This window comes from Lactuca sativa, chromosome 9 (genome assembly GCF_002870075.4).
Source record: "Lactuca sativa cultivar Salinas chromosome 9, Lsat_Salinas_v11, whole genome shotgun sequence".
Lineage (NCBI taxonomy): Eukaryota > Viridiplantae > Streptophyta > Magnoliopsida > Asterales > Asteraceae > Lactuca > Lactuca sativa.
This window is the reverse complement of record NC_056631.2, coordinates 215381971-215407759: the sequence shown is the minus strand read 5'-3', so window position 1 is coordinate 215407759 and position 25789 is coordinate 215381971. Positions and strand designations below refer to the sequence as shown.

The following is a 25789-nucleotide window of genomic DNA, read 5'->3' as shown; positions in this document are numbered from 1 at the left end:
GTTTAGTCTGTCCATGTAACAAACAAAAAGCACCTAATAAATCGAATCAGTCTTATCCTTTTCAGTTCAGTCAAATCCCATGTAACAAACACAGTTAATATTAATATGATAAAATTGATGGATACCAATTGCCAAACATTGTTGACCTCCAAACTATATAATACAGCCTGTTGCATGCCCATTGTCCACTAAAACCACCATATTTCCAGCAATGGAAGCTATTTATAGGGAGAGGGGGACCATCAAAATATATCATTGTCTATATACCTATTAACATAAACATGTCATTCATGTCATAAATCAATAAATCATAATTCATTCATATCTCAACATGTTCCATTTCAAATAATTGACTTTCTTTAATTATAATATGTCAATATCTACCCCCGACATTTTCTTTATTTTTATATTATCATATGCTAAATTAATAGATTGTTGATGAAATTGGTTTTGATCAAACACGATTCTCCTTTTTTTGTCAATTTATCAAAGGGTTTTTATATGTTTGACGAGTAAATTACGTTTTTGGTTATTAATTGTAGCTTATTTTTGCAAATTTGGTCGTAAAATGTTTCCATTAGTAATTTTGGTCCTTAATAGAGGTTTTTTGGTCCTTGTTCTAAGTAGGATGATTATTTTGGGTCCCTAAGCATAGCTGATTTTTGCAATTTTGGTCCTAAATATATAGTCATTTTCTTGGGTCTTTTATAATTTATATACTAAAGCATAATAACTAGTTTTGAACTTTGCAAGATTGTATTATATGATATATCTATCTTTATATGCATATTCAATAAAATCACATTAATAAAGAAAGATAGCATGTTCTTACATAAAAAAAAAAAAAAAAAAAAAAAAAAAAAGCTACTAGTAAATTACAAATATCACCTTCATTTTTTTTGTTCTTTTCAACATTTTGATCTTCAAGATTATGTAGAGGTCAATGTTCCAAGCCCTTCAGTCCTACAATACATAATCTTCCTGAAAACTTCCCTCAATTTACAATCCAATGTATCTAATCCCTTCTTACACAAGCTACAAACCAAAGATAACTCTTCAACTCCATCTTTCACTTCTTTCTGTTGTTCTTCTGTCAATGGAAACTGATGAACAGAATCAATTAAATCTGAGATCAAGTTGATTGATTTTTCCATTTGTTGAATCTCTGTTAAAAGCCCAGGGCTGTTCTTACGTTCACGTTTCTTTGATTCATCTAAAATCCGAGCTTGAAGAAAGAACAATGGAGTTCCCCATGAGAATTGTCTTGGAATTGAGAAATTGAAAAGACCACGATCTTGACATGGGATTGCAGCAACTACAGTCCATAACACAAACATGAGAACAAATCCCATTGTGAAAACACAGTTTTGAAGACTGGAATTTCCACCATTTTCATTTCCTCGAGGTGGAAATGGAGTCAAGCTGTTGGACATTGATTGAAGCTGTTTAGTTGCAGACCATGAATTAGGAACACTCCATGAGAGAGACCTTGAGTGTCCATGCTTACGTTGATTCAGATCTTTACCTTTGTTTGGACGCCCAAAAGATCTGTTTCTATGTGAAAACACAGATCCAGATTCTTTATGATCATCAAGCATAACAATGGCTAAATCAGTTAATGATTTTCTTGCACGCCTAAACTGGCCTTCACCTATCATGTTTCTCTGTTTTGAATCAAAAGCACTTGAAACAATGGCTAAGTGTTTACCCCAAAGGCGTACTTTCTCAATTCCATCACGAACAGCGTTACATATGTCAAGAGCTTTGATGCTTCTGTCGAAGAACTCTGTAAGGAGTTTATCTAATGGTGGTTTTGAGAAATTTTCAGAATTGTTCAAGAGAATGACCTTGAAATCTTCTTGACAAACAATGAATGCGTCTAGTAGCTTGGATATCCAAAAAATGGAGAGAAATTCATCGGGAGAAGAAGATGAAAGTGCATGGAATTGAGTGAATACTTGTTCTTGGAACCTTTCAAGTTCACGATCTAGTGGAGATTTAGAGTCGTTCTTCACCTCCTCCATATGAACTTGATTATGATCGTTTCCAAATCCTAAAATTGATCGGAATCCCCCAAACGACATACTGGAACTGCTTGTAGACGGCATTTCAGCTAATAATATATCGCTAAATCCTCCCCCAAAACCTCTGGCAAAATCGATTCTATCGACTGATAATAGCCATGAAGAAAAAGGTAGCAACTGCAGATAACTCAATTCTCCCTGAAATTACACAATCAAAACAAAGTTATCATGCAAAACCCTAGCTAAATAATTATCAAAATTTCAGAAACCAAAAACTCAGTCAAACGATCACGAACTACTTACATACAATTCAAAGCATGTTTAACAACAAATTCATAACTTCTCTTGTATATTAACAATCCGTATAGAACGATTTCAGAAAACTAGTTAATAACTACTAGAAAAACAGATTTTTTTGATCGGTGGGTTCATAAACACATAAATATGAAAAGATCTGGAAGATGAAGAAGGGATAGATTAAAGAAAAGTGAAGATTACCTTCGTATTGGAAGATGAATTGTGAAGCAAAGAATGTGAAAGTTGGATTTATGGAAGGAAGCGTAGCGAAGGAGCTGCCAAAGCCCCTTACGCCTTTTTTCTTGAAGCTTTAAAAACATAAATCCCGAGAGTATACAAAGCCCCTTACGCCTTTTTTCTTGAAGCTTTAAAAACATAAATCCCGAGAGTATGAAAGAAGGATGTTTTTGTAGATGATAGAATAAAATTAATAAATAATAAAATAAGTTTCTATCCCAGTGTTAAAATAACAAAATACATCTTATCATATTTTTATTATTTTATTTATAAATAGTAACCTATATTACTTTATATTTAATAAATCATATTTGTAGATGTCAGAATAAAATAAATAAATAAATAGTACCTGTTATAGTTTGATTTTTTTCCTGTTAAAATGAGATATTTTTTCTGATTTAAGCATGAAAGTTTGTTTTATTTTCGATATATTCATTAAAAGTTTGTTTTTCTATAATAACCATTGTAAGTTTTTTTCTTTTTGGTATTGACTAGCAAACACCAATCAAAACTAGCGGTGAGCATTTGGACCGAATCGGACCGGACCGGTTATGGAGAATATTGTGGACTGTGGACCGGACTGGATGACTCGTGTCCATGTCCGTGCCCGAGTCCGGGTTCAGGTCCGGGTTTTCCTATTCTTGGACCCGTTTGGACCAGTACAACTTTAATTGTATAGACCACAAGTCGTTAAAATAAGTTTTTGGGTTTGATAAAACTCGCTAAAACGAATATGTTATTGGGTTTGCTACGATACAACTTATAAAAATGATTACGTTTCCGTTTCATCATAACCAATCTACCTTGATATTATAATATTATAACTTGCAAAAGTATTTTTCCAAATAAAAGCAACTAACATATAAATCAAGTTCACCAAGATTCTTTTCATATGATTTATCTTTCAAAGATACATAAAATTAAGAATTATAGTCTAAAATAATAGTTAAAAAGTTGGAATATTTTAGCTTTGATAGTTCAACTTTGAAAGACTGTAACTCATTGAATATAATACCAAAATCAACAAAATTATAGTCAAAATTCATCTACAAACTGTAAATTAAATGTTAGAAAAAAACCGTGTGTCAATCTGACTTAAAACGAATGAGTTATAGTTGTTTAAAAATTTTCACAGATTACAAAATTTTAAAAATGTTGCTGAAAAGCTGAAATTTTTCAGCTTTGATAGCTCAACTTTGAAAGACAGTAACTCATTGAATATAATACCAAAATCAACAAAATTATAGTCTAAATTCATCTACAAACTGTAATTAAGCATTGGAAAAAATCGTGTGTCAATCCGACTTAAAACGAATGAATTATGGTTGTTTAAAAAGTTTCACAGATTACAAATTTTTTTTTAATCGGGTCCTACCGGTTGTAAACCCGGTAATGTGACAACCCGAACCTTTTTCCGTTACCTTTAACCGATTTCCGTTAATAAAATTTGAATTTTGTTGAGTTTCCGTCAAATTTCTTGATTTAGAAAATCATCTAGCTTTATATATTTAAATTTAGATGCGAGTCGAAATCAAAATCACGCGAAAACCCGGGTCTTCTTGAAAAGTGGCAGTCTCCGGTCTAAGTGAGTTTACGGTTGTAAACCCGTGTACGACCGTACACTCGTTTACGGTTGGTGTCAAGTGGACCCCCACCACCGACCATACCCCCAGTCTATATATATGAAACCTCCACCTTCATTTGAATCTTCTTGGTCGAAAACTCTCTTATTCTCTCTCTCTACCCCTTGACCGTAAACCCCAAAACACCCTTATTCTTCCGAAAATCCTCAAGAAATCATCTTTGGGAGTTGATTTGGAGTATCTAGAACACGTTTTTCATCGAATCCAGCATCCTTGTTACTGAGTGTACGACCGTACACCCTTCAAATCTGCAAATCTTCATTGACCGTACACCCGTTTACGGCCGTACACACTTCAAACCTTCAAAGGTCGTACACCCTTCAAGAGAAAGTTCACGGCCGTAAACTCCCTTCACGGCTGTAAACCCCATTCATGGCCGTAAACACTTCCTAAGTGGTGCATTAGGCTGATAACCCGCTTTCCTCGATTCAATCAAGTCCCGGTAACATTCCTTAACTGAAAGCAAGTGTTTTTCTAACACTTTATCTGACGAGATCGCTAATTTAGATACATATATGTATTATTTGTATTAGGATTTCGTTGAGTGTCGCGTACATCAACTCGAGGATCTTCATTCCCAATTTCATTGTCCAACACTTTCATGCATCTAACAGTGAGTTCATACCCCTACGCTTTTATGATTTTTAATGTTTTCAGGGGGAATACAAGCCAAACACTAATGGTTTTGTGAACTAAAACAAAAAGGATTTCAACAAGTTTAAAACTTATGCAATTGATTCAGTCCAATAATTTATATAAAATATATAGATATTTTTATCCCTTTTGTATTATGCGGAGCATAAGGGACACTTTCAACTCAAAAACATAATTGCATAGTTTTCAGATTAATATACGAACCAAGCACACGACATACATGCAAACTATAATAGGTATAGTTTGGGGTTTCAATGCACAAATTTTACGAATTCGGAGTTATACATGATAACATTTTCATATGATTATATCAAAGAGAAATTACAAGGGTTCTCAGAGAAAAGCATAAAGACTACAAGGAATAAAGCGGATATAAATACTAGCTAGACAGAAACCCTGATGGGCTAAAGACAAAAAGGGTCCATAAACAAGCGGGCTAATAATATAGACTAACATCCCCCCTCAAACTCACAATGACGCAGCAATAAGCATTGAGAGTTTGTCACATAAGAACCGAAACCGAGAAGCCGATAAAGTCTTCATAAAAATATCCGCAAGCTGCAAAGTTGATGAAACAAAGGGAAGCAAAATGGTCCCAAGCTGCAGATGATGACGAGTAAAATGACAATAAATCTCAATATGCTTCATCCGCTCATGAAAAACAGAATTCTTCGAAATTTGTATCGCACTTTTATTATCACAATTCAAGGGAGTAGGTAGGGATGAGATTTAGAACCGGAAAACTGGACCGGAACCGGAATCGGACCGGAACAGGTTCCGGTTCCGGGTTTAAAAATTGGCTTTATCCGGGTTCCAGGTAATCCGGGTTTGGGTCCATCGGGTCTGGGTAAACCGGGTCTAAAAACCGGAACCGGTTTTTGGAACCGGAACCACTCTTAGGGCTGGAACCGGTTTTTTGTGAAACGTTTAAAATATGCATATCTCATTCGTTTCAACTCCGATTGACATACGGTTTTTTCCAACATGTAATTTAGAGTTTTTACATGATTTTAGACTATAAATTTGTTATTTTTAGTTTTATATTCATTGACTAACAGTCCCCCAAAGTTGATATATCAAAGCTGGAAGTTTTTAATTTTTCAGTTTTTTGTATTCGGTGAAAGTTTTAATACATGAATATCTAATTCGTTTGAAGTCGAATTGATGTGTGGTTTTTTTCCAAATTGTAGTTTACAGTTTGTACATGATTTTAGACTATAATTTTGTCATTTTTGGTTTAACATTCAATGATTTACAGTCCTTCGAAGTCGGGATATCAAAACTGAAAATTTTCAACTTTTCAGCTATTTGTTTTTGTACTTTGTATTATGTGAAAATGTTAACACATGCATATCAGATTCGTTTAAAGTCGGATTGACATGCAGTTTTTTCTAGAGTTTATTTTAGAGTTTGTACATGATTTTAGACTATAATTTTGTTAATTTTGGTTTCATATTCAATGAGTTACAATCCCCCAAAGTCGGAATATCAATATGAAAATTTTCAAAGTTCAACCCACTAAGTAGTAAGTAATTACCAAAAAATTCCGGTTTTTCTGGGTTTTCCGGTTCTAAACCCACTTTATTCGGTTCCAACCTACCCACTTTGATGTTTCCGGGTTTTCCGGTTCTAGACCCACTTTACCCGGAACCGAACCGGAACCGGTTCCTATATACCGGTCCGGTTCTCGGTTCTACAAAATCCCGTTAACCGGTTCCGGGTCCATCCGGTCCGATGTTTGGACCCACTTTCATCCCTAGGAGTAGGTGAAGAAATGTAAACTCCCATATCCACAAGCAGTCATCGTAACCAGATAATCTCGCATATAGTTACAGCCATAGCACGATATTCAGCCTCCGTGGAAGATCTAAAGACAACATCCTGTTTCTTGCTCTTCCATGAAATAAGAATCTCTCCAAGAAACACACAAAATCCAGTAGTAGACTTACGATCATGAAGATCACCATCCCAATCAGCATCACTATAGGCACATAACTCAAGAGAAGATGTCGAGGAAAACAAGAGAGTCTGAAACTGAGTGCCACGAAGATATCTCAGAATACGAAGAACAGCCCCCCAATGAACAGAAGTAGGTGCAGTAACAAACTGACTGACAATATGAACAGCATGAGCAATATCTGTACGAGTGACTGTGAGATAAACCAAACTTCCCACCACAGTATGATAAAGATTCGGATCAGACAAAGGAACACCGTCAGTAGGAGAGTATCGAGCATTGGTTTCAAGAGGGGTATCAACAGTCCGATTGTCAGAAAGTCCCACCCGTGTGAACAAGTCAGATATATATTTAGTCTGGGAAAGAAGGTACCCTTTCTTAGACTGATCGACCTCAATACCCAAGAAATAACGCAGCAATCCCAAATCCTTCATAGAAAATCGACGAGCTAGATCATGCTTCAAAGACTCAATACCACCATGGTCATCACCTGTAATAATCATGTCATCCACATATAAGGACAGAAGAATCCGTCCTGCGCTCGAGCATCTAACAAACAGAGCAGAATCGTGATTACTCTAGACAAATCCAAGAGAGGTAATCACTGTGGAGAATTTCTCAAACCAAGCACGAGGGGCTTGCTTGAGCCCATACAAAGCTTTGCGAAGCCGACAAACCTTGCTTGGTTGATGTTGAATTCCTGGAGGAGGGGTCATATAAACCTCTTCATGAAGGTCACCATTCAAAAAGGCATTCTTGACAACCATTTGAAAGATCTTCCACTGTCGAACGGATGCAACTACAATCATAGTATGAATTTTCGTCATCTTTGCAACTGGGGCAAATGTCTCCTCGTAGTCAAAACCATACTGTTGGGAATACCGTTTTGCTACAAGTCTAGCCTTATATCGTTCAACAAAGCCACCAGCTTCTGTTTTTATCTTGTACACCCAACGACAACATATCGTATGTTTCCCAGGAGGAAGAGAAACCAAATCCAATGTATGAGTCTGATGAAGAGCAGTGAGTTCTTCAGCCATAGCATTCTGCCAAAGAGGATCTGAAACAGCTTCTTTATATGATTCAGGTTCAGACAGATGATGGATACTTGCTATAAATGAAGCAAACGGTCCTGAATATCTAGAGTAAGAAAATTTTGGTAGCTTGGTGGACTTGACATGACGAGAAGATCTCCTGAGGGGTGGTGGAGAAGGAGGATCCTCAACTTCAATAATCGGAGGATCAGGCTCAGGAACAGGTGGAGTTGAGGCACCCTCTGAAGAAGTGGGTGTGTCATGTGCCGAGGGATCATGTCTCATAGATGAGTCTTGAGCCTCTATATCTTCGTTAAAAGGATCAATATGCAGAAGATCAGACTTTGTTACATTGTGGGTTGTAGCAGGAATCGAGTAGAAAGGAATATGTTCCAAAAAAGTAACGTGCCGAGAAACATATAACTTCTGACTCACAAGATCATAGCAACGGTATCCTTTCTGACCAATCCCATACACCAAAAATACACAAATAGCAGATTTCGGCCCCAACTTGTTCCTTTCAACATGAGGACGAAGAACAAAACAAGTACATCCAAAAACTCGTAAGGAAGAGTAGTCTGGTGGATGACCATATAACTTCTAAAAAGGAGATATTCATGAATTCAATGAAGTAGGGATACGATTAATCACATACACAGCAGTTAGGATTGCTTCTCCCCAAAAGGCACTAGGGACATGCGCGGACAGGAGCAAAGAGCGGGCAGTCTCAATAATATGACGATGTTTTCGTTCTGCCACACCATTTTGCTGAGGTGTGTCAGTACACGAAGACTGGTGTATGGTACCATCAGAAGCAAGTAACTGAGTGAAATCATTAGATGTATATTCTCCCCCTAAGTCACACCTGAAGCACTTAATCGCAGCCGAATGTTGAGTTTTAACAAGATCTCTAAAATTGCTGTAAATACCAAAGAAATCAGATCTGCGTTTCATAAGATAAACCCATGTATATCGAGTATAATCATCTATAAAAGATACATAATAGGTTTACCCACCCTTTGTGGATACTGGTGCAGGACCCCACACATTAGAATGAATAATATCAAAAGGAGCAGTAGAACAAGACATACTTTTATTGAAGGGTAAAGCAGAAAATTTTGCTAGTTTGCAACCACTACAATCAGAAATATCACAAGAGTTTAAATGACCCAAAACACCACTAGATGCTAAGAAATTCAACCGTGATACAGACACATGTCCCAAACGAGAATGCCAAAGATAAAACTTAGACGACAAAGGACTCAAACGAAAAGAAGATAAATCAATGATGGAAGCAGCAACATCAGATACTTTGAGGACCTCCAAGACATATAGTTCCCCCACCCTACGGCCGATCCCAATCACCTTCTGGGTGTGTTGATCCTGTATAACACAGACAGAATCAGAAAAGAACACCCAGTTACCAGACTTGCATAACTGACTGGCTGAGGCAAGGTTCAAAGTAAGTTTGGGAATGTAATAAACATCATGAAGAGTTATATGAGAAACGGAGATAGACCCAACACCCTCAACTAGCATAGATGTATCACTAGCAGACTTAACAAAAATGGGTGACACTTGTGACAAAGAAGTAAATGATGACAAATGAGGAGTCATATGATGGGTTGCACTAGAATTTAAAATCCCCAAAGATGAGGGAATACCTGAAGTGTCAGATGAAGAAGGACCAAAGTGAGACATAGATGCAGACATGGCAGTGGGATTAGAAGCCAAATACTGTCTAAAGCTCTCAAACTCCTTGGGATCCAATGCAGATGGTGGCATATATCCAACAGATTATGTGTCAACTGGTGGAACAGCAACAACAACAAAGTGTGGAGGACGAGGGGTCCATGGAGGAGTACCAGAGGAACGAGACTGATGCTTCTGTTGACCAGACCTATTTTGTTGCCCTGACTGAGATTGACCAGATTTACCCGTGTTGACTAACAATTGACACTGAGCTTTCCAATGATTCTTATGTTTGCAGAATGCACACTCATCATAAGCGACTCTTGAAGGTTGTCGAGATTGACTATAGGAGACAACAAGCACAGCAGGAGCGGGAGTAGGAGTAGAGGTTGCTTTAAACCCTTTATCTGCATGGGACTTGATACGAGTCTCTTCTGCAATTAACTCATGGACAACTGAATCAACTAAAGGAAGAGGAGAGCAATGAAGAATTTTTCCACGAAGACCTTCAAAATCAAAACGTAAGGCCACCAAGAACTGAACCAAACGTTGTTCTTCCCTCCTAGCAATGTAAGGCTCAAAATCTTTTAACTCTTTAGATTCAGTAAGAGCCAATTGACCCCAGAGATCAGACATAGTGACATAGAAATCTTAAATGCTCTGGTCATTCTGTTGAAGGGCACGAATATCATATTCCAATTGGTATTGTTTAGCAAAATTGGACTGAGTATACAGTCTCTCCAAGTGATTCCAAACTTCCTTTGTTGTATCATACTTAGCCAACTGCATACCAATGGACTGAGTAACAGAGTTATTGATCCAAGTAATAACCTTGGAGTTATCAGTCTCCCAAGCATCAAGCAACATATCAAAATTCTCAGTTTGAGGCACTAAGGGTTTGGCTTTAGTCCTAGTGACATAGCCCTATATATTCTTCCCATGAAGGAAGTTCTTCATAACATAACTCCAATACGTATAATTCTTTCCATCCAAACGAGTATTGATTGACTGAAGGGAATCATCCTTTCCAGTCATGTTGATAGTGAATGAATAACCACAATGACAATATAATAATCTGAGAATGAAAGGAGTAACAAACCAGCGGAAGCAATCGAAGCAATTATGAACCAACAACAGCAACGAACCAACAGTAGCAACGAACGAACAGTAGCAACGAACCGACAACAACAACGAATCAACAGCAGCAACAAATCAACAGTAGCAACGAATCAACATATCAAAAAAGATGAATACTAGTGATAATGAACGAAAACGGCATGCTACAGTAACCCTAGAAAGAGTTCGATCGGCGCCACAACTGACTGCTACAAAGACTTCTAACAACGTATCAAACCTCAGCTCTGATACCATGATAACATTATCATATGATTATATCAAAGATAAATTACAAGGGTTCTCAGAGAAAAGCATAAAGACTATAAGGAATAAAGCGGATATAAATACTAGCTAGACAGAAACCCTAATGGGCTAAAGACAAAAAGGGCCCATAAACAAGCGGGCTAATAATATAGACTAACAATACATTGTTAAACATATAAACTATGACAAATTTAGTTTATGATATACATTATTACGAGAGTACAACATTTAATAATTATTTGAGTATAATTATTACCTTATACAGTATATATACGGATTCAAGTACAAAAGAACCATACAGAACTGCACGTAAACTAGTTAATACAGGATTGTGAGACAACACTTCAATTGTACATTTCGGGGTATAGATTAAATCCTATCATAGTATAACCAGAGTCTTATGGAGGGAGAGCGTGAAATTTGTGAATAGATCTATTCGGGACTGACAATCTCACACCTGAACTGCTAGCTACAGTTAGGCAGACATGGCTGGGGTGACAAATGTCATATATCCGACACTTGAAGAACGTCATAAAGGTCACTAGGTCATATAAAGCATGGTTATACGACTCACAATAGTATAAATTAACCTTTGTTTACGGAATTTCATTCTACATTAGTTTTATTTTAATTAATAAAACTATCTTACATTACACGGGAGGATTTCAGGGATACATTACTCAGTTTTGTGTTAATTAATAAAACTACTATGCATACTGGTGGTAGCCAGGACTTTCAAACAGAACTTACATGTTAGAAAATATTGGATTTTCTTGGGAAACATGCATACATTTTCAGAATTAAATGACTGGTTTTCATTACAAAAATATTCTTATGAACTCACCAGCTTTATGTTGATACACTTTCAAAACTGCTTGTATTCTCAGAAAATCAATAGACAGGTACATCGCACAGATTTTGAGAAGACGGAGCGTATAGAGTCACGTCTTTATTTTTGGATTATACTTTTGATGTATAAAAACAAGAAACAAACAGATGTAATTATTTATTATATATTCAATGTAATGGTTGTGTTTACTTTGATTACTATTATGCAATTGTTATGATACTACATATGACGTCATCCACCCTCGAATGTTTCCGCCGTTTCGGTTTAGGGGTGTGACAGGTAAAAACCGGACCGGTTTTGATAGATTCCTAGAACCGAGAACCGGCCTGTGGGTCCAAAAAAACGGTCCGGTCTGGTTCACCGGTCTGGTCCGGTCCACCGGTCCAAATGCTCACCCCTAATCAGAACAATATCAAGTATGATTTTTCTAGGAAAAAAAAATTCAAGTTTCATTGTCTAGATCATAAAAATAAAATTTTTGAGTGGTTCAACTAACAAATTCCAAATTGTAGTGGTTTATAAAGAATTCAATATTTTATGTAGTGACTTTCATGAAAAATAAACTCTCATTGGTTAAAATGAAAAAAAAAAAAAAAAAATCGATGGTAAAACCAAAAAAGAAAAAAGTAAAAGAAAAACAAAATACACAGGTTTTTATGAAATTTCTCTAAAAATAATCATGTGGATAATTCTACACATCACTAGAAAATATGTTGGTAGTGGAATTTTTTGGTAAGTGAAATATATTATCGATGTGGTCTACTAGATTCACAAATAGGTTATTTCTTTGGTATTCTTTTCAAAAATCTCTAACAAATTAATATACATGAGTATATTTTCTTAAAGAAACTGGATAACCTTATAAACGATAACAATAACTGGATAACCTTATAAACGATAACATTATATCATTAGAAGAATGCCTTTTGTTGAAAAAAACCTTATGTATTTTTGCTCTCTTCATATCGTATATAAGTTTATAAACCGGAAACTTTGTACTTTTTCAAAATTATGTCGACAACCGGTTATTGGTCAAAGTTTGAAAAATGTCAAATTTTAAAGTGTTCCAATACAAAGTTCCCACTCTACAGGGCTAGTATATTGGTGATTAAAGTTCTCATTCAACTATGCAAGTATTTCGGTAGTTTAGTGGTTCTCATTCTACCAATCTAGTATTTTGTATTTTTGTTAAAAATTACATATCAAGTTTCTTTAACTTATTGAAACGTTTGAAAACTATGTACCTTTTCAAAATTATGTCAAAAACACTTTGAGAAGATAAGTCTTAGAAGATAACCTTTATGATAAGTTATTAGTCAAAATTTGAATGTGAGTAGCTTTTAAGTGTTTCAATAAGATAAGGGATCTAGTAATGAAAAAAGGGTTTTTTGTTCGTCAAGACCCCTTTAATTAGTGTTCATAAACTTCTAATATAAAGTCCAGAAGTATGAGAACTCAATCCGCCTCATAGAAAGGCCAATAAGGTAACCTAAACTCCTAAAATCCTCTCAAGGCTGTAACAAGTACATCACAAATGTCTTTATTGGAAAATCATGTACACCTTGTACATACGGTTTTAAGTTGCTTGATAGAGATGATTAAACATTATATAAAAAGAAATGGTCTTACTAACCTAAATTCTAATGGTTTCGGGCCTAAACTCTAAATGCTAACGTACTAACATCCATGCAGTTTTATTGGGGACATTAAGATAGGATCTAAAAAAAACATAAAACATAAACGACGATAAGGTCCGTGGAGATCAAGAATAGGAGTCAGTTATAACGGCGGCTGCGATGACAACTAGATCTACAGGCATCGTTGGTTGCTAGAGTTTGACCTAACCTAAACCCAAAGGGCCTTGGGCCTAAACCCTAAACGTTAATATACTAAAAATCCATAGGCCCATAGCGATTGATCGTCTACTCTGCAAAGTTGTACTAATAGCTTCGTTGGCTGGAATAAAAACACAAGAAGTTGCTTTACAACCGTTCCAATGCAAAAAGAAAACACTTGAATTAGATCTACAAAATGACGACTCAAATATATGATCATCACAAGCTCTTTCTTTTCATCCTCCTCCGGTTCTATTTAATCAAGAGGTCATCATGGACTCCCTGACTTGTTTTGATCATTAGGGGTAAGACCTTTATGTCCCCCCTTGTCTATGCAATAAATAGCAAAAGTCAGTTGAGAGAAGAGATATAACACGGTGTTCTCAAGGGACGAAGTGTAAAGCCCATTATTTTACAACACACATCGTGCGACCTACCCATGGTGAGTGTCGAATGACCATCTACTCTGCAAAGGCATATTGTAAAATCTTGAGTTTTTTTTCATTACTATAGGTTCAAATCATTAAGATGCTGCTTTCGATAAGTAACTCATTTGTGTCTTTGGGTTCATTCGTTTCTAATAAAGATCTTAGTTCTTTGAACATAGGGAGATTTTCATACATATATAAAATCATGGTTGTAGGTTTAACTGATTTGAACAACCATAAAGAGATTTAATTATGTTATTAAGGTTTTTATTTTGTGGAATTTGTTGTTATTCTAATGAATGTGATTGAGTTTTTTTTATTAAGGGGGTGTTTGGCTTAGCTTTTGAGAAGCCAAAAGATCTTTTAGAAAAAGATAGATGCCAAAAGATGTTTGGCAAAACAATTTTAAAACCTACTTTTGGATTTTTGATAGAAGGAAAATCAATTTTTTGGAAAAGTCAGGAAAACCTGACTTTTTGCAACTTTTCCAAAAAAGACTTTTGGCCCTTAAAAAGCTAAGTCAAACACCCCCTAAAATGCAACTTGAGTTATACTTTTGAATGGTGCAACTCTTTTTAGTTAAAACATATCTCACCAATTTTCATGCATAGTCTAAAATTATTTATTAACCAATATATAAAAATATTAGACAAATCCTCATGTGTTGTACGAAAAGATATTTATATAGTTAAATTATATATATATATATATATATATATATATATATATATATATATATATATTTCATTAAAAATATTTAAATCATTGTAATTAACTAGGACATAATAATTTTTATATACTAAATCAAAAGGTTGATGTAAAATATTGTTATTAGTTGGAACCATATCCTTATTTTAATAAATGAATAGGTTTACTCTTCTATTTATAAGTGTCATTATATTATAACTCCTCATTAATATTATATGTCTCATATAACGTCACTTGTCAACATATTAATTATCCATTTGAAATTTTAAATTTCTCATCCTAATTACATTAAATTTTAATTCAAAATTTAAAATTTTCACTTTAATTGTATTAAATTAATAACATTAGATTAACAAATAAAATAAAATTAATACAAACTATAAGGTGGTATAACTTTACGTATTTATTTAAATCAATGATTATAATTTTATATAACTAAAAAAATATCTCTTAAATTATATATATATATATATATATTTTAAGTAATTGATTAATAATTTTGATTTTTTAATATGAAAGTTTAATTACTTTTATAACCGTGGTTCTCACGGGTTATAAACTAATTATAAATAAACATCTCGTAAAGTTGAAGTTCAAAAATAAAATATTTATAATGGTAGAAGTTGATGATGTTCAAAAAATTCTATGTAACTTTTTTAAATTTATAAAATATTATTGTTTTGATATTAGAAATAAATAAGAATGATGGCCAAGTAGTTATAAAAATAATTAGTTTATGAGAGTTGATAAATAACAAATTTTAGTTAGCATTGTAAAAAATAATAACTATTTTTTAAACCAGATAATTTGATTTCTATATAATGTAACGTAGTTTTAACACTTATACAAATAAAATAAAACAATATGAATGATATTGATGGTGAATAATTAAATATCTTAATAAATAAACAATAATGAAATATGAAGATTGTAACATCCCAAAATTCTAGACCACAAATTTCATTTTTAATATAACGATTCATAACACATAATATAGAAAACATCATCAAATTATTTCATTTCATAAAAACTATAGATCACATGTCTCAAAAGCATGTCATAAGATAGTAATAATGTCAGAGTACAACTCACAAGTATCTCATATGCGGAAATCGTGTGTGTGATACGCTGCTACCGTAACGGTTCTTTTCCCTTCGAAGAAGAAGGACCTGAAACAAAAACTGAAACTATAAGCACAAAGCTTAGTGAGTTTCCCTATCATACCACATACCATACAAAAAACATATTGTCAGGCATATCTAGGTGACCGACCTACCCTGCTAAGCATATATGGGTGCTCAACCTACCCTCGTTAGGCATATCGGGGTGCCTGACCTACCCCTTGTCAAGCATATCTGGGTACTCGACCTACCCTGTCAGACATACCTGGGTGCCCGACCTACCCTCCGGTTTATTTCAATCGGCTATGGGGACTATTACATAAAAACATAACATAACATACTGTCAGGCATATCTGGGTGCCCAACCTACCCTACCGGTATATCTCAATCGAGTCCGGGGACGAGTCCCCTTCCTACCATTATGTCATAATATCATAGCATACTAGCACAAATAGCATAACAGATAGTGGCATACCAGACAATTATCACAACGACAATCATCTCTACTATAATCAACTACTAGTGGGCCGACATTGGTGCCTTCGACCCACTCCTATTGGAAGGTAACTAGCCTCAATGTCGCGTAGTAGCTTAACTGTCATTGGCTTTGGGATCAACTCCTCTCAAACTCCTACACATAACAATATCCTTTATTTACTCTTTCATACTCATAACCCCTTTAAGGGTCAACTCTGGTCAATGGTCAAAGTCAACATCAACATCCTGGTCAAAGTCAACATCAACATCCTGGTTGACTCAACTCGCCGAGTTGGTCCATCAACTCGTCGGGTTCCATGATCCATAAAAACCTGAAATCTTGATCCAACTCGTCGAGTTCCATGATTCATGAAACTCTGGAAACCTCGATCATACTCGTCGAGTTCTTTCATGAACTCGTCGAGTTCTTCCTCATAACATAGTCGAGACCTCTTACTTACAACTCGCCGAGTTCCTCCTTGTACTCGTCAAGTTCTCCTTCATACATAATCGAGACATTTTGCTCACAACTTGTCGAGTTCCTCCTTGAACTCGTCGAGTTCTTCAATCTTCATAACATAGTCGGGACCTTTCACTCATAACTCGTCGAGTCCTTCCTTGGACTCTTCGAGTTCCTCAATCTTCATAACCGAAAACCATGGTCAACTCGTTAACTCATCTCCTAGACCCAACGAGTTTACTCAGTAACAGAAAAGGTTGGGGGACTACGACCCAACTCGTCGAGTCCCCCATAGCCTATATCCATTAAGTCACTTTCTTTTGGGCTTAATGCATACAAGTCATAGATCTGGTTCCCTAGGGTCGATATATCATGTAAAGTTTCTAACTTTACGTCCATACATGGGTTATTTAGCTCAAAAGGCCCTAAAAAGTGGTTCATAAGTTGCATCGGACTCCCAATGGCCATAAAGTTGGCACCTTTATTCCATGGAGTCCCTCAAGAGCTCTAGATCTGAAGTCATGACTCCAAAACATGCTTGCATCCATGAATGGTCCCAAAATAGGCTCCTTAAAGCCCTAAACTACTCCATGAAGAGATCTAGTAAATGAAAAGTCAAGGTATAAACTTTATACCTCAATAAGGCTGCTTTGACAACGAAATCTCTGGATCCAAGGCTTCTTCCTTTAACCAAGCACTTCTAGCTTCCACTCCTTCAAGGAAATACCAAAGAATCACTCTCTTTTCACTCACACACACTCAAAAAGCTCAAGATCACGAATTAGGGTTTTGCTGGTGTGACAACCTGTTATTTTTCAAGTCAATAAAAGTCAAACCCTTTAAATAAAATTTCGACTTTCATCTATTTCGTTAAGTTCGTAAGGGTTAGTATATGATTTAAATTATATAAATGATGTTTTTATATAATTATTTTATTGCAAAGGAATAAAATGCACTTAAAAATCAAAACTTTTCTCTTTGGAACCGAGAACCCTCGCACCGAAAACCTTCGGACCGCAAACCCCCCCCACCGAAAACAGATTTCGGCCGAAAACCCCTTTCCAACCAAGAACCCTCTCGATATATATAATCTTGCACGAAAACTTGAGTCATTTCTCACTTTTCCAGCTGAAAACACACCCATTTTGCTCTCAAGTATCACCCAAGAATCTTCATATCTTCAAGAAAAACCCTTCAAATCTTTATAATTTTCACCAAGAACTCCAAGAACACCAAAAACAATCTTCAAATCTTCAAGCAGACCGAAAACCACTAGACAAAAATCCTATCCTGACCGAGAACCTTTCCTGGACCGAAGACTGATTTCGGTCAGTACCGAAATCAAGGGATTTCGGTGAAGGCTAGACCGAAAACCCTTATCATCACTCCAAAATACTTCCCGGGAATTTTTAAGTAATCCTTACATAAATGAAGTGCTATTTATCACTTTAATTAATTATTTTACTAATTTAAATACGATTACGTGTTTAAATAATGTTAGGATACCGTTCTTTCCACATACGCTAGCCGAGGATCATCTCTACAATGCCGCTATCCAGACTCGAACACACACTAGAGATGAGTTCATACCCCTATGTTTTCACTATTTTCAATATTTTTAAGGGGTGGGGTGGGGGGTACAAGTAAAACACAAGGACTTCTGTGTTAATATTCAAACGTTTCCAAACCGTTTCAAACCGTTTGCAATTGTTTACCCTTTTGTAACATGTCGAGCAAAAGGGTATGTTATACAAATCTTTTATTATTACCTTATGCACACTGATAATTTGCAAAGGTTCTCAGTTCATTACCGAGTATACATTTAAACTATAATAGTTATAGTTTGTGAATCACTACACTATTTTGCTAAGATCAACAAACGATACAGGAACATACATTTAAACTATAATTGGTATAGTTTGAGAACCACTACACTAACTTACAAGCTCAAGAACAATATACAGAAACAAGTATATAAACTATAATAAGTATAGTTTATGCAACACTACTCTATTTCACTAATTCAAGGATACACTACTAAAATAATTATTTAAGTATAATTATTTTACATTACAAAGTACACTACTACAAGTTAATACATACAGTTTCAAGTACAAGAGAACACTACTACACTACACGTAAACTAGTTATTACAGGGTTGTGAAGCACTACTTAGTTTTACCCAGCAGGGTATAGGTCTAAGTCCTATAAATTATAACTAGAGTCTCCTGGAGGGAGAGCGTGAATTTGTGTATAGATCTATACGAGACTGACAATCCCGCACCTGAGCTACTTACAACAGCTAGGCCGACAGGTCTGGGGTGACAAATAGCATGACATTTTGACGCCTAAGGAACATCGTAGAGGTCACTAGGTCATATCTGTTGGATAAGGTGTCTAAGTCCATAACTATATTTGGTATGTACTTGACCCGATTTAGCATGGTCCATTTGGGTTGCACTTCACCGGAACAATTTGGACTTTTGAGAAGAGGATATGTATGATTTATTAATATATTATAAGTTATAATATATTAATATGAAATCATATTATTTGATTAGTATTGATCAAGAATTAATTCTGTGGTCAAACAAGACTAATTAAATATATAGGATTGATTGTGTAAATCATTCATTCTTATAATGTGGGCTAATGATCCATGATTCCTTATGTTGGGCTTAACCCATGTGGTGACCCATGGATACTCCATGGAGGTTAAAACCCATGGATCATGAGGAATGTGGAAAGTCATGCACATTAGGGTTTACATGGTGTAACCCTAATGTAACCACACTATATAATAAGCCCTTTGGTTCAAGAAATTGGACCTAGAGTCTTTGCAAGACTGTGGCCAATTTTTGTGAGCTAGAGAGTCCTCTTCCAAGTTTCCAAGTGTTAGTGGTGATTTGTGATTCCACTTGAGGCATTCACACTATTGGTGCTAGGCTCTTAAAGTTCCAAGCAACAAGCTACAACAAAAGGTATGTTATCAAACTTGTTTTATTACCCAAGTATCAAAGTTTTGTATGCTAGCTAGGGTAATACCTTGGAAAATGAAAGTTTGCATGTATAATAGAGAAAACATAGATCCAAGGTATTTAGGGTTGCATGTACACCTTAGGAGTGTTAGAATGCTCAAAACCCTTCAATATCAAGCATGGTTATATGAAACTCACAATAGTATCAACTATAACATTTGTTACAGTACACTATTTTACACTACAGCTGGTGGACTCCAGGCACTTATACAAAAAGGTTTTCATACAAACACTACTACAATACATTACTTTTCTAGTACATATTATACTAGAACAATATACAATTTCAAGGACATTCATGATATAGTTTTATTTATTAATAAGACTACATGTTTCTATTTCAGAATACATTAACAAACTTACAGTTTGGTCTTAAAGCCTAAGACTACATTTCACTCACTAAAGACAATATTGGATTTTCTTGAAGAACACTATAACATTTTCAAAGAACAAGAACAAGCTTTCCATCGCAAAAAAACATACTTATGAACTCACCAACTTAAATGTTGATACACTTTCAAAATCACTTGTATTCTCAAGGAACCAGTAGGTAGGTACACCCGCAGGATTTTGAGAAAATGGAGCTTTATTGAGTCGCGTCTTTTATACTTTTGTTATACACTTTTGATGTCATACAAACTATGTTACAAACATATGTAAAAACTATACTTTATCAATGTCATGGTTGTGTATGCTCTGATTATTATTATGCAATTGTTATGATACTGTACATGACGTCCTCCACCCCGAACGTTTCCGTCGTTCCGGTTTGGGGGTGTGACAGATTGGTATTAGAGCATTGTTTATAGTGAACTAAGTATATCAAACCTTACAAGATATACAACTATAAACACTATGGGGCCGAAGCGCTCTGAACTAAAAGTATACTTTTAAAATATAAGTATTTTACAAGAAGTATACGAATATGCATACATACAAGAAACAGTATCATAGTAAGAACTACACAAAAGTATTTAGATGTTGGAGACTACAGTTAAACATAGACAGTTATGTAATCATATCTGGGATAAATATAGCCTGATAAACTCTATGTATTCGAGATACGACCAACATGTGTTTGGGAGTGACCGTGGTGTTGCAACAATTCTAAAACTTACCAACACTATATACAAAGGAAACACTAGAACCAAAAATAAAGTTAAAATACTATAGGAGTATTTTATGGAACTATAGCACTATACAGATTCGTTACAAGTATTACTAATTCTCACAATTGAAAATTTGCGATTGTTTGATTAGTTTAGTAAACCTCTATTGTAAATCACTGATAGAACACTATAAAAGTCAGGTTATTATGCGTTAGAACTAAGGTATAACTTGTTCAATATCAACTGACTCAAGACCACTATAGAGGACTTATCGTCATTTCCTCTTGAATCTTTTTAGAAAAATATGCCTCTAAAGAAGTCCAACAGAAAAAAAAACAACCCTCCAACGAATCTGCCACCGCCACCACCTCCTCCGTATGATCCTGTTGTCTTCCAAGCAATAGTAACCGCCGTCGTGGCAGCCGCCATGACGCAGATCAATGCAAGTAGCACTAGCGGGGCTGGTAGTGTTGCAAGCCCTTCTAACCACGGAGATAGTCACGGACACCCAAGGGAGTGTTCCTATAAAGACTTCATGAACGCTAAACCCAAGTCCTTCCATGGCACCGGAGGTATCATTGCTTTAACCTATTGGTTTGAGAAGACCAAATTAATATTTGAAATCTGCGTATCTCCTCAAGCTAGCAAAGTGAAATTTGCAGCATGCACTTTCACAGACAACGCCCTCACTTGGTGGAACAGCCAAGGCAAGTCATTGACTCTCTTAATAGAAAATGTTATGAGTTAGGATGATTTAAAGGAACTTATGCTAGCAGAATACTGCCCTAGAGGCGAGATGCAAAAACTAGATCAAGAGCTCTGGAATCTAAAGATGAAGGACTCTGATATCGCTGCTTACATTGCTAGCTTTAGTGACCTGGCTCTTTTGTGTCCCGGGATGGTCACCCCGGAGAGTAAAAAGGTGGAAAGATACATCTGGGGATTAACTCCCCCAACTCAAGGAAATGTTTTAGCTGCCAATCCACTTACTTTTAATAGTTCCAAGCATCTGGAACAAACCCTAGTGGATCACGGAAATTGCCAAGACTCTGTGACAGTTACTCCCGAGCAACCAAAAGAGAGTGGTAGCAAAAAGAAGTTCTGGAATAAACGAAAGGGCCAATCTTCACAGGAGCCCTCAAAGAAACAGCAAACAGTGGCAGTACACGCTGCTACCATTCCTGCTGTTACTCCTTCTGCTCCAACACCTCCCAGTCGATAAGCTGGGAATCTCCCAAAGTGCAATAAATGCAATTTCCATCATCACGGACCTAGCCGGGAGTTGCAATGCACTAATTGCAACAATAAGGGGCATACAACCCGTTTCTGTAAAGACGCCAGTACAACCAACCAATCAGGCACCTAGTGGAGGAGTAAGCCAAGCTTGCTATGGGTATGGTGAAACAGGGCGCTACAAGAGGGATTGCTCAAAATCAAGGAATGTTGGCAATGCAGGAAGAGTGCTAACAATGGGTCAAGAGGAGACAGTAGCGGATCCCACAGTAGTCACGAGTACGTTCCTTCTCGATAACTCTTATGCATGCATAATTTTTTATAGTGGTGCTGAGAGAAGCTTCGTAAGCCATAAATTTAAATATCTACTTAAACAAAAACCCCAACCATTAAACGAAACATTCACCGTCGAGATGGCTAATGGGAAGAAAGAGAGCACTAACGACATATTAATAGGTTGTACCCTCACTCTAAACGACTATTCTTTCCTAATCGACCTTATGTCGGTCTCCATAAAAATCTTAGACGTCATCATCGGCATGGACTGGTTAAGTCCCCATCATGTTGACATTCTATGCTACGAAAAATCCATTTGCCTCAATCTGCCAAGTGGCGAAACCCTCGTTATCTACAGCGACAAACCCAATACAAACCTTCACATCATCTCTTGAATCAAAGCTCACAAAAACCTACGAAAAGAGTGTCACACATTTATAGCTCATGTAGTCAACAAAAAACAAGAAGTAAAAGACCTTGAGAGCATTCCCGAAGTCTGTGATTTTCCTGACATCTTTCCTGAAGATCTTCCAGGAGTTCCTACTGAACGCCAAGTCGAGTTCCGAATCGACTTAATTCCTGGAGCTACCCCTGTAGCCAAATCCCCGTATTGCCTATCGCCACCAGAGATGCAGAAATTATCCATCCAATTAAACGAACTACTCAGTAAGGGATTCATCAGACCGAGCTCTTCACCATGGGGAGCACCGATCCTATTCGTGAAAAAGAAAAACGGATCGTTCTGCATGTGCACAGATAAATGTGAACTAAACAAGCTTACCATTAAGAACCGATACCCTCTCCCGCGAATAGACGACCTCTTCGATCAACTCCAAGGAGCCAGCTACTTTTCAAATATAGACCTAAGATCGGGGTATCATCAATTATGAGTCCATGAGAATGATATTCCCAAAACAGCATTCCGAACTCATTATGGTCACTATGAGTTTGTAGTAATGCCCTTCAGTCTAACAAATGCACCCGTGGTATTCATGGATCTAATGAATCGAGTATGCCATCCTTTCCTAGACAAATTCATGATAGTATTAATATATGATATACTCATCTACTCACGAAGTAAGGAAGATCATAGCCAGCACCCGAGACAAGTCTTAGAAACATTAAGAGCGGAAAAGCTTTATGTGAAAGTCTCAAAGTGCGAGTTTTGGATTAGGAAGGTAAATTTCCTTGGTCACTTGGTCAGCGAAGAAGGAATACACGTGGACCTTCCAAAATAAAGGCAATCGAAAAATGGTCAGCACCCAGAACGCCTTCAAAGATCCGTTAATTTTTAGGACTTGCTGGCTACTACCGCAGATTCATACAAAACTTCTTCAGAATCGCTAAACCGCTTACCGCCCTAACTCAGAAGGGTGTGAATTTTAGTTGGGGAGAGAAACAAGACATTGTGTTCCGAACATTGAAGCAAGCCTTGTGCAGCGCACCTATCTTGTCTCTTCTAGAAGGGAAAGAAGATTTTGTAGTATTCTATGATGCATCCAATCAGGGGTTAGGTTGTGTGCTTATGCAGCGAGAAAGGTTATTGCCTATGCCTCAAGACAGCTTAAGGCACACGATTTCAACTACACCACTCATGATCTTGAGTTGGGAGCAGTAGTTTTTACACTAAAAATCTAAAGACATTACCTTTATGGTACCAAGTGCACTATCTTCACCGACCACACAATCCTTCAACACATCTTTGATCAGAAAGAAATTAACATGAGACAGCGACGATGGGTAGAACTACTTAATGATTACGAATGCAAAATTCGCTATCATCCTGACAATGCCAATGTAGTAGCAGATGCCCTTAGTCAAAAGGAGTACTCAGGTCGTAGAGTGAAGGCACTAACCATGACAATCCATTCACATCTGTCCACACAAATCAAAGAAGCTCAGCTGGAAGCCTTAAAGCCTGAAAATGTGGCGGATGAAGCCTTAAGAGGGATGGAGAAGAACTTAGAAATCAAGGATGACGGGGTTCGTTATTTCATGAACCGAATCTGGACACCGAAGTTTGGTGGCTACTGAGAAGTTGTCATGAACGAAGCCCACAAGACACGATACTCCATTCATCCAGGTTCAAATAAGATGTATTTAGATCTCAAGAAACTCTATTGGTGGTCGAACATGAAAGCCAAGATTGCTACCTACGTGGGCAAGTGCCTAACTTTCACCAAAGTCAAGGTAGAATACCAGAAGCCCTCAGGTTTATTGCAGCAACCAGAGATACCTGAGTGGAAATAGGAGCGAATTACAATGGATTTCATAACCAAGCTGCCCAAGACCACGGGTGGCCATGAGAGCATTTGGGTAATCGTAGACAAATTAACCAAGTCCCCACACTTCCTACCAATAAAGGAAACAAACAAGATGGAGAAATTGACCAGAACATACATCAAAGATATTGTACGACTGCACGGTGTACCAATCTCTATTATCTCTGATAGAGACAGTAGAATCACCTCAAGGTTTTGTCAGTCGCTACAAAAATCTCTGGGAACAAGGTTGGATATGAGTAAAAGCTACCATCCACAAACCGATGGGCAGAGTGATAGAACTATACAAACCCTAGAAGACATGTTGAGAGCATGTGTGCTTAACTTCAGTAAAGCATGGGATACCCATTTACCACTTGTCGAGTTTTCATATAACAATAACTACCACTCTAGCATCAAGGTTGCTCCGTTCGAAGCCCTCTATGGCCGCAAGTGCAGATCCCCTCTGTGATGGGCTGAAGTAGGCAACACACAACTAGCTAGAGGCCAAGTTCCTGACAGCACTCTCATTGGCCTGGAAATCATTCGAGAAACCATCGAAAAGATCGTCCAAATCCGAGAATAACTGAAAGCCTCTAGAGACAGACAAAAGAGCTACGCAGACATGAGACGAAAACCCTTGGAATTTCAGGTGGGTGACAATGTTCTGTTCAAGGTATCACCTTGGAAGGGCATGATACACTTCAGAAAGCATGGAAAACTAAATCCAAGGTACATAGTGCCGTTCAAGATCCTCGCTAGAATCAACCCAGTAGCTTACAAACTCCACCTACCACAAGAATTTAACAACGTACACCCTGTCTTCCACGTGTCAAATCTAAAGAAGTGTCTATCCTACGAAACTCTTGTGATTCCACTCGACGAGATCGAGAAAAACGATAGTCTTAACTTTGTGGAAGAACTAGTAGAAATTATGGATAGGGAAGTCAAACGAACGAAACAAAGTCGCACACCAATAGTGAAGGTTCGTTGGAATGCCAAGCGGGGACCTGAATTCACTTGGGAGCGAGAAGATCAAATGAAAAAAAAGTACCCGCATCTTTTACCTAGTCCA

The 25789-nt window shown here is 36.6% G+C and overlaps 1 protein-coding gene across 1 annotated transcript; it reads right to left on the bottom strand.

The window, feature by feature from the left end:
* Positions 1 to 871: 871 nt before the first annotated feature.
* Positions 872 to 2702, bottom strand: LOC111903439 (protein ROH1). The gene is made up of 2 exons (XM_023899212.3): positions 2523 to 2702; positions 872 to 2222 (listed from the first exon to the last, which is right to left on the bottom strand). Exon 2 carries the CDS (start codon positions 2106 to 2108, stop codon positions 930 to 932), a length of 1179 nt encoding a protein of 392 aa, XP_023754980.1. The 5' UTR covers positions 2109 to 2222; positions 2523 to 2702; the 3' UTR covers positions 872 to 929.
* Positions 2703 to 25789: the final 23087 nt, after the last annotated feature.